The following is a 10,858-nucleotide window of genomic DNA, read 5'->3' on the forward strand; positions in this document are numbered from 1 at the left end:
CCATCTCCCACCCACAACTCTTCTTCCTTTTCTCCTTCCCCTCTTCTCCACCCACCCCATCGTTTCTCCCTCCCTACCCTGAAGTCCGACTAAAGGTAACCTCAGGCAAGCCTCACCCAATCACCCCAGCTGGGTTGGGTGTCCCTCTGTAGCCTTCAACTCACCGCACTGTAATTTCTGGTTTATTTACTTACTGTCCAGTTCTGAAAAGTAGGACCTTTATCTTGTTCAGCATTTAATCCCCAAATACCCCCAACAGTGCATCACACAAAAGAAGATGCTTAACAAATGTTTATTAAGTGTACCAGGTTATACTTCTAATTTATTGCATTTCCCCCCCGCCCCAGCTACTACAATAACTAAGCAAACAGAGTTAAATGTCAGTCTTTTTTCTTTGCACAGTAGACAAAAACTGTTGTAAAGCTAGATACCAATCAGCTATATTTTTCCCTGGTACCAGATCATCATACTGGTGAGTTCCTTCAAACCATTTAAGTATAGCATTCAGTGCTGCATAATTTGTTCAAGATCACAGAATAAAATGTAAAGTTTTTCAATTAATTTTACAAAAGCAGCAAAACTCTACAACAAAATCCTACAGGAAAAAGTAGACCAATCTCATTTATAAACATGAATTTAAGTGTATTAAACGTAACAAAACTTACCAAGATACAAAACCTAAATCCTAGTTACACAAATACAACTGCTATAGAAATAACGACCTTCTCCCCACCTAGTCTACTTATGACTCAGACAGTAGCTTTTATACCCAACTTCCCCCCGCCCCACCTCTGGCTGGCCCTCACCAGGGGTGGATGCCGGCCCCAGCATTAGCATTAGCCCTGGCCCTAGCCCTCACACTGCCCCTGTCAGCCTCGTCTGCCAGGGCCTCACGGTACTGCACTGGCCAGTGTTGGGGTTCTTTCTTATGGAGCTTGGCCACGAACCCCAGGACTTTCATCTTGCTGGCTTCCAGGTCGCTTCGGGGACCCCAAGAGAATTCACATGCCGGTGGATTGGTGTGAGAAACAAGCCGGTAATTGAGGTATCTCAGCTGCACGAAATCTTCCATAATAAGCCTCCTCGGGCACCCAAAGAGGGGGTGATACTTTGAGGGACGCACCTCCAACCGACGCAGCATCTCCCAGACCTGTGCCTCCCTGGCGCTATTACCTTTCATGTAGATAAAGCCCAACATCATCATTAAAAGACCCAGTCTGGGGCCATCTCCTCCTCCTCCTCCTCCTCAAGAGGTTTTAGTTTGTTGATCAGGATAGAAGTGTGGTGCTTGCGGTCAAGCTGTTTCAGCTTGAAACCAAAGACATACGGCAGATGCTCTGCGGCCCTTGTGATGATCTCAGGGAACAGATCCTTTAAGTCTCTGATAATGTATTTCACCATCTCGGAGAGGGTGATAGGACTCTTCTTCCTGTCCTTCACCAGCAGAAACTGCACCACCTCGGCCACCGTCTGATCCAGACGGAGACGGGCCCCGCGCCGGGCCAAGGTTTTGGCTGCCAAAGCCCTCGCACCTTTCAGGGTGATGGAGGGCTCCGCAGCCTCCTTCTCCCTTACAGCACCAAGGTCCTCCTCGAGGCTCTCTTGCAGGAGGGGGCTCGGGGCCACCTCCTGCGAGGCGGTCAGGGCCTGGGTCTCATTGTCGTGGCCACCATCCATCTCCCCCTCCGCCCGAGGGATAGGGAGGCAGACCCCCGCTCTCTGGTTTCTACAACATGTTTTCGGGCAGGCAGGTGCAAAGCGCGTACACTGGCCGAGGAGAGTGCAAGCCGCTGCACAAACCCCGGCGGAGGGGTTGGACAGCGGCTGGGACGGCTGGAATAGGACTAGGAGAGATGACAGAGGGGACTTAGTGGCTTCCGGGCTGCACCGCAGAGGGTTCGGGACGGCCGCAACGCCGCCGGCGCCAAAGAAGCGCGGCGAAGCCACCGCGCAGCCTCAGTGCGCGCCGGCAAGCCGATTTGCCGGACCACTTCCGGCCAACTCAGCCAAGATGGCGGCCCGAGGCCCCGCGAAGCCCCTCCTTTTACTGCTCCCGCTGGGGTGGGAGTGAGCGCAGCCTTCGCAGGATGCCAGGGCTGTAGACGAGTGTGTCGCCAGCGCTGTTCTTTAGACTTGAAGGCTGGAGGGGGGTAACCAGGGCTTTTCTGAGGTTTCAGTGTACAAGGATGAAATAGGGATGGAGTTCCAGCCACGTACTTTCAGCAGGTGCTTTTTTCTATGAGTGTATCTAAGATTTTGAGTAATTTACTGTAGCTTAGTGCGGAGTGCATGAAGGTGAAGGCTGAGATATAAGGCTGTGCGGGACAGTTAGTGACGGGCCTTGAACAGGATGCTACGGAGATTGAAATCTATTCTGAACACGATGGGAATTCATACTACAGGGGGATTTAAGCAAGGGAGTGTCCGGACCAGATCTGTATCTTTCCAGTCTCTCTGGTGGCAGTGTGGAGGATGGATTGGAGTAGGGCTGACCAAAAGCTGGGAATCCAGCTTGGAGTATTGGTATTATTATAGTGCAGAATAGGAACTGAGACTCGGCCTGTCTTGTTCATTGTTATATCCTGAGTGCCCAGAACAGTGCCTGGCACATAGAGGCACTCCATAAATATTGTAAAATGATTGACGAGGGGGTAAGGATAGCAGATTCTGGGGGGGGAGGTGTCAAAGAAGATGATAAAAGATATACTGAGGTACAGCTGGCAGAAATAGTAACTGATTGGAGGAAAGGGGAGTTTTGTTTTTCTTTTTACCTGATCAAACTTAACTAGTCCCATTACTTTTTGCTTACTCTACTCTGAGCTTTCTCCCACTACCAGTCTGTCTCTCTCCCTCTCTCCCTCCCTCTCCAACTCCTCCTCCTCTTTCTCCTCCTCCTCCCTCTTCTTCCTCTACTTCCGCCTCCCCTCCCCTCCCCTCCCGTCTCCTTTCCTCCTCTCTCCTCTCCCCCTCCCTTTTCTCTCCTCTCCACCTCCCTTTTCTCTCCTCTCCTCTCCTCTCCTCTCCTCCCCCCTCCTTTCTCCCCCTCCCCTCTCCCTCTTCCCTCCTCTCCACTCCTCTCCTCTTCTCTCCCTCCTTTCAAGGCTCAGCTTAAATGTCACCTTTCCAAAGCCTTAGTCTCCATGCATGGAAGTTATTTACTGCCATTTCTGAATCACCATAGCAATTTGTATTTGTTTAACACCCACTTGTATAGACCTTATTGTGCACTAGGCTCTGTTCTGTTGTTCAAATATTAATTTGTTTAATTCTCATTAAGGTAAGTACTATTATCACTATCCCCATTTTATAGATGTGTCTTTCCTATGGAATTTGCTATTTACTAGCTATGTAATCTTGGGCAAGTTACCTGAACTCTCCTTCCCTCGGTTACCTTATGAGTGAAATGGGCATAATAGTAGAGAGAACATTGTGGAGATCATGTGAAGTAATGCATGTAAACCATTTAACACAGTGCTTGGCACATGGTGTTCAGTAATTGTTAGCTATTATTTATTGCATACTTTTAATGTGCTGATAATGTACTGATTTTTTACATGTATGTACTCATCTACTCATAACAGCCCTGCTAGATAAGTGGTATTATTATCCCCATTTTACAAGTGAAATAGCACAAAAAGAGGGTAAGTAACTTCCCCAGCATCACATGACTGAGCCACTATTTCAATCATATAGTATGACTCCAGAGACCATGCTCTTAACCACTATATTAATAGATGTTAATTATTATCATTATTATTGACCATACTCTGTATAATAGTTATTTTTGTGCTTATTACCCTCCAAAACCAAACATCCTAAAAGCTAGGGCTATGTCCTTAACTCTTTTGAAGAGCCCCTCAGCGTCAGCACTCAGTATGTAATTGTCACTGAACAAATGATGAAAGGCTTTACTTTTTTCCAGAGGAAATAGCATTTATGTTAAGTAAATATATGACAGTTAGACTTTTTATTTTGGCCACGGCACGCGGGATCTTTAGTTCCCTGACCGGAGATAGAACCCGTGCCCCCTGCAGTGGAAGCTAGGAGTCTTAACCACTGGATCACCAGGGAAGTCCCTAGACTTTTCTAGATGTAATCGTGAACTCTTCATTTTTAAAAACTTCTGAAAATATATACCCATTTATACTTTATGACTTAGAGAAGCTGAAAGTGTGTGAATGAAGCAGGAGGATGTTTATTATAGTTTAACTTGAGGCTGTTATTGGTTTCTATTGTGTAGAATATAAACAGAAACATTTTATGTACAATATAATTTAGTCTTCACAAATCCCTATTAGGAAGGTATTATTATTCTCATTTTACAAATGGGAAAATAGTCCCTGAGAGGTTAAACCACCTGTCCCCAACCACCCATCAGTTAAGTGCTAGACTGGAAATGAGGACCTAGATCTGTCTATTCTGAAAACTGTACTCATGACCACCATGCTGGAATGCCTCGTTGTCAGTTTCTCCTGAAGGTAGAACCACTCCTACCTAAAAGGGCATCACTGGAGGTAAAATAGTCTACTTACATATGTTTCTCAGTTCAAGTATTGCTGAGGAGAGACAGAGGAGATAGATGCATGGAAAGGAGCATGCAGGAGATACATTGAATGGAAAGAATTTTGAGGGGCAAATTAGCAGTAATATGACTGGATTTTGAAAACTGAATCAATAATGTAATGCTACTCATCAAAAAAAAAAGGAACAAACTACTGATACAACATGGATGAGTCTGGCTGACATTATGTTGAGTGAAAGAAGAAAGATACAAAAGATTATATACAATATGATTCCAGTTAATCTGATGTCCAAGACAGGTTTAGCTAATCTGTGGTGACAGAAATGAGAACAGTGGAGGCCTGGAGTGGGGTTGACTGGAAAGGGATATGCATGAACTTTCTGGGGGGGATGGCAATGTTATGTATCTTGGTTTGGGTGTAGATACACATTTGTCAAAACTTTTCAAACTGTACCCTTAATATCTGTGTATCTCATGGTATATAAATACCTTAAAAATTATAAAAATAAAAAAGTTTTAAAATTGAGGTATAATTGACAGATAACATTAGTTTCAGGTGTACAACACAGTGATTTGATATTCATATATATTGTGAAATGATCGCCACAATAAGTCTAGTGAATATCTGTCACCATACATAGTTACTAGATTTTTTTTCTTGTGATGAGAACTGTTAAGATCTATTCTCTTAGCAGCTTTCAAACATGCAATGCAATATAATTAACTATAGTCACCATGTAGAAAAGTTTCCAAAAATTAAATGAATAGGCCTTTAGGTATAGGAGGTGTTGAGGGTATGAAAGGTGAATGGCTTTGCTTTGACACTTGCCAACCCCTGGATGCTACAATGTTTGTACTGAAAGGGACCTAGACAATCATTTGCCAGTTTTGATTGTGCCGACCTCACACTGGACAGGCAGACTTTTAAAGCAATCCTTTCCTAAGCTGTTAAAAGGGAGGAAATGTATATCTCTTTGGTAGGGGGTGCGGGGTGGCAGCAAAACAAAATTTGATGACTGTTCGATGGAAACCTTTCTGAAGGATGCTCCTTTGTAGCCTAGACTACAGTGTTTAAAAGCCTACAGTGCTTAGCACAGTTTAGTATGAGGAAAAGGATAAGGGAGTTACACTGGAAAAGCAGAACTGCAGGATGAATTATCCTGGAAATGTCTGGCACCCTGTGGATGTAGAAAAGGTGCGTCCTAGAACAAAGCACTGAACCAGGTCAGAAGACCTGAGTTCTGGTGTCCCAACCCCTTCATTCATTCTGTGACCTTGCACGGCATACTTAACCTCTCTGGGCCACTGTTTCCTCATCTTTAGGCCTGACAACCTTAGCTTTGCCAGTCCCCATAGTTGTTTTGAGATTCAAGTAGGATTATAAATGTAAAGACACTTTTAAAATGCTCTACCATTGAGAAACAATTATAAAACGTTACAGATTTTTTTTTTTTTTTTCCTCTAAGAGACCTGGTAGAAAAATCTCAGTAATGAATGTCACTGGCCTCTCATGCAGACATTTTGGAATGAGCTTACACATTCCTGGTTGAAAAAACTGTCTGGCCAAAAAAGATTAAATAAAGAAATGTCATGTCCTGACACTCCATCTAAGGCTAGTGAATGCTTTGGTGGGAAGCCAGAGTTATCTTGCTGGATTCCTTCTAAATTTGTCAATGGATTCCTCCAAGCTCCTGAGTGCCTTCTTCACACAGATGCTGAGTAACGTCTCACTCCAGATCTGAGTGAGCCCCAAACTGCATAGGTGCTTGTGTCTTCTCTGTTTCTCCTGACAGTTTTGATAGCCGTGCAGCTGATCCGGCTCAAAGAAGGGATCAGAGGAAGAGCTTTGTCCCACGTCCCTGGGCCAGGGGCAAAATGGAGCCCAGTTTTGTCACAGCAGAATGGGCAGAGTGTGAAGCCCTGGGTTCTGTATGTGTGGCTGCTATTGAAGCAGGATGGCCAGGCGGATGATTCGATCTGACTTGGGTAATGAAAATTGTTTGTTACTGTTTGAAGAGCAATTGTGTAAGCAACAGTACTCCTGTGTTTGGCTGCCTGTGACCCACCACTGTCTGTAACATAACACCCAACCCAGAGGAGGAACAGACCCTGGCCGGCAGGGGAGGGGAGAGATGCAGGGGGCACAGGGCCCCCTTCTCCCTCCCTCCTCCACTGTCCCACCCGCTCTGTAAACCTTGAAGGAAAGTTGGCGAGAAGGCATTTGCCACCTGGACACAATGAGGCCCAGTGCGAGGGGCAGGCGCAAGGCTGGCGGGAAGCCAGGGCCCTGGTCTGAATGGCCGTCGCCAAGGGGCTGCCAACGGCCCATCTCTATCCCCCAGAGGCCGGGCCAGGGCCAGGGCGGGGGCCCATCTACCCCCACCTTCGAGGCCCCGCTCGCACCATTTGCTGGCCGTGACCAGAATGCACGGGACGCTGGCCTTTGAGCCGCTGAACAGAGCTGTTTCCCCTCTGCTGGCCGCCAGTTCCCTTGGATTAGAGCAGGCTCTCCGGAGCCCCTTTGTTGGCAGCTTGTTATTCTGCACATACCGAGCACTGCGCATTCATCTTTATTAGTTCTAATTGCTTCCCTATTCTAATGGGATCTTGATATTCCCATACAATTGAAAGGAAATGTATTCATTAAAATAATTCTTCTCCTAACTGCCGCTTCAAGCTGCTTCTCTAAGTGACATTGTCTCTCCAGCCACAGCCTGCTGAGGCCTCTTATTAAGACTCTAGTCAAAAGCCAACTTTGGGAGCAAACTTTCCTTGCAGGAGTTTCCAGACACTGAAGAGAGGGTGCTTTTTAATCGGCTCACACACTGAAGTCGGAGGCCAGCTGGTAGGCCTGGGGGTGCCGCTCGGGGCGGGAGGAGAAGGGCTGGTCTCCAGCACTGCCTGCCTCCCGTAAGAATGCCCCCTTTCTCTACACTGACTGGCTGATTTAGGCAGGGCTCTTCCCCCAGTGTCATCTGGGTGGAACTTTTTGTTTATGCGCGAGCAGTGACTAGGTGTGTTCTTAGAGCAGGCGCTGAGTAAGGTGCTGTGGGAAGTGTGGAGACGGAGCTGCAGTCTCGAGGTGTTTACGGTCTCCGTGGGTGGCTGCCCGCTCTGAGTCCCTCAAGTGACGCAGGAGAGGGGAGGCTGGGAACAGCTCTCAGTGTTCAGAAAGCTTCATGGGACAGAGAACTTAGAAAAGCGGGATACACTTCAATCAGTGTGTTTGATTTAATCACCAAAATCTTTCAAGCCGTGGGATCATGGGGGTAATCCAAGAAGCTTCCTTGGGACGTTGGGAACCACTGATCTATTGGGGTGAAATAAGCTATTCTAAAAAAGCACGGCTATGTGAACACCTGCTCTTTACACGAGTGGTGTAAAGACTGCTATAGGAGTTTGGAGGAGTGGAGGGGAGCATGTGCTGGGCACTACACTGTTGCTTGAGTCTTCTTTAATCCCTGTAACAGCCCTGTGAGGGAAGCACAGTTATTCCCCATTTTACAAGCGAGAAGTAGACCAGTTGGATAATTTGTCCAGTGTCCAGAGCTGGGAGTCAGGACTTGAACGCCGGCCTTCTGATCCCAAAGCACAGGCTCTTTTCGCAGGAGCCTGCTGCCTCTCACGTTGCGTCTGTCAGGGCCAACAGAGGGGGTGTGATGTGGAAGGTGGCATTCGATCTCCCTTGAGGCCTTTCGGGGTGGTGGGTCGTCAGCAGGTAGAGTGGGGTCAGGAAGGAAGAGCCTGAGCAGAAGTGCTGGGAAGAACCTAAATCAGGACATGACAGGAGTCCCAGTGGCCCAGCGACTGGAGAGCGAGCAGTAGCAGGAGGAAGCCGGTAAGGTTTGTGGGTGCCAAATTTTGTAGATCCTTGCCTGACAGGAGTTTGGATTTCACGCTGTAGTTGCTGTTCCAGTGAGGATATCTGAGCCTCTGGATAAACACATTATTTCTTTCAGGAGCATCAGTTTTCCTTGAGGTGAATAATTTTAGACATCTTCCTATTAAAAGAAATTCAGATAGATCATGCAATAGGATGCAGAATTCTCATGAATCTTTAAGAGAAAACAGAAGACTTCAAAGAGAGCTTGGGTGTGCCGGCAGGAACTTCAGGCTGAGGGGTCCCCTGGGGGAACTGGAGGCGTTTCTTTTGTCTGCTGTTGGTGTCCTTTAGCGGGAAAGTTTGAGAAAGACTGATTTTGGAGAAAATGTTTTGATCCCAGGAATAAAATAATTAGGTGTATTTCAAGAAGGATGGCAGGGGCTTGGAAGACAGGTGGGACAGGGCAGGGACCAAGAGCAGGAGTCCAGATAAGAGATGGTTACAATAAACTCTTAGGAGACATGAAGGGTCTAGGGGGCTGCCTGGGCCTCGGACCCCACCTCTTCACCCGAGCCTTTTTGGAGGCGGCCTGCCTAAGAGATGCCCCACCCTGAAACCACTCCTTCCTTTTAAGGGGCTCAGCGATTAGACTGGGATGGCTGGCCAGGGAGGCTGAAGCAGAAGCAGTTAAGGGAGAGCCTGGGCCTGGGCCAGGAACTGGTCCTCCCAGAGAACCTTTGTGCCCCGGCCACCTCACCCACCATGTTGCCTGCCGACCACTTTCCAGCCCAGCAGCTTTATTAGCTCACCTGCTGGAAGGTACCAGAAGGCAAGTGGTTGGACCAGTGGATTCTCTGCAGTGGTGGTGAGAGCAGGTCCTGTCTTGTTGCAGTGTCTGATGTCCTATACTGGTGGGCAGAGCCATTGGACCCAGCATGGTGGCCAACACCCTGTGGTCAAGAAAGACTCAAAGGGAGGAAGGAGGGAATAAGACATCTCAGCTTAGGACCAAGACCTCACTCTACTTCTCCTTATCATCAGTAGATGGAGATAGCCCACCTTACTTAGCCAGACTCTCCTTTCAGGTGGGTGACTTTTGTAGGTAGCTTAGAAATGAACTTTGAAGCATCATTTTTAAAAAAGCATTAAAAAAATTCCTTAGTGCTTTATTTTTTTCTCATTTTAGAAGAGATTGTTGTACAGCAATGAGAAAATCCCGACCATTTAAAAGAAAAAACCAAAAAGCACCTATAATTCCACTACCCAGGGGAAACCACAGTTAACAAATACTCTGGTGTGTATCCTCCCCCAATTTTTCTAAGCATTTACTTTTATTGATTGATTGATTGCTTGATTGATTTAGGCTGTTGGGTCTTCATTGCTGCGCGCGGGCTTTCTCTAGTTGTGGCGAGAGGGGGCTACTCCTTGTTGCGTGTGCAGGCTTCTCACTGCAGTGGCTTCTCTTGCTGCAGAGCACAGGCTCTAGACGCGAGGGCTTCAGTAGTTGTGGCATGCAGGCTCAGTTGTTGTGGCGCACGGGCTTCGTTTCTCCGCAGCATGTGGGATCTTCCTGGACCAGGGCTCAAACCCGTGTCCCCTGCATTGGCAGGCGGATTCTTAACCACTGCGCCACCAGGGAAGCCCCAGCATGTACTTTGTTTTTTTAACAGAGTTATCTTGTATACTCTGCTTTATATACACTATATATATGTGTATATATATTCACATACTGTGAATCTCTCACACTAATATTTTTCTATAATGTAATTATTTGTGATTGAAAATATTCCACAGACCCCATGTCACCTTTAATGCCTATTGTATATTTAGGATGTTTTCAGATTTTCATTATTAAATACAATGTGATAAACTTGTTTGGGGCTAAATCTTTCCTATTTCCCATTATGGAAATTATTATATAAGAATATGACCATATAGATACGTGATTTTTTGAAAGACAAAATTGGGATTATTCTATATTTATTTCTATGACCTAATTTATACACTAAATCCATTTTGAAAATCTTTCATGTCTACAAAAGTGAATCTGCACAATTATGTATTCATTTAAAAAATAGTACTTTCATGTAGCTCAAAAATCAAAATGACATAAAAAAGAATTTTTTATAAAATTTTATATGAAATTCTCAATTTCATAAAATTGAGAATTTTTGCTTGCACCCATGTCCCTCTTTACCTGGTTTCCTGATTTCCCCTCGCATAGGTCACTGCTTTTAATAGTTACAGTGCCCCTTTTTGAAAATATAAGCAAATGCAATTATATATACCTTGCCCCTTCTTACAAAGAAGTCAGCACACTATGTTCATTACTAGGCACCGTGCTTAAAACAAAAAAACTTAATAGTATGTAGTGGAGACTTTTGCATAGCAGCACATAGCTTCCTGGCATATTATGGTTTGGATGGACAATAATATCTAACCAATTCCATATAATTGGACATTTGGGTTATTTCCAATCTTTTACTATTAAAAGCAATGTTATAATGCAGACA

At 45.8% G+C, this 10,858-nt stretch overlaps 1 protein-coding gene across 1 annotated transcript; it reads right to left on the reverse strand.

The window, feature by feature from the left end:
• Positions 1 to 352: 352 nt before the first annotated feature.
• On the reverse strand, positions 353 to 1,735 carry MAGEF1 (MAGE family member F1). Its single transcript, XM_060149254.1, is given in 3 exon segments — positions 353 to 1,233; positions 1,236 to 1,707; positions 1,709 to 1,735. Coding segments are annotated over 3 exon segments (930 nt in total). The 3' UTR covers positions 353 to 802.
• Between the last annotated feature and the right edge of the window lie 9,123 nt (positions 1,736 to 10,858).

This window comes from Lagenorhynchus albirostris, chromosome 5, assembly GCF_949774975.1.
Source record: "Lagenorhynchus albirostris chromosome 5, mLagAlb1.1, whole genome shotgun sequence".
Lineage (NCBI taxonomy): Eukaryota > Metazoa > Chordata > Mammalia > Artiodactyla > Delphinidae > Lagenorhynchus > Lagenorhynchus albirostris.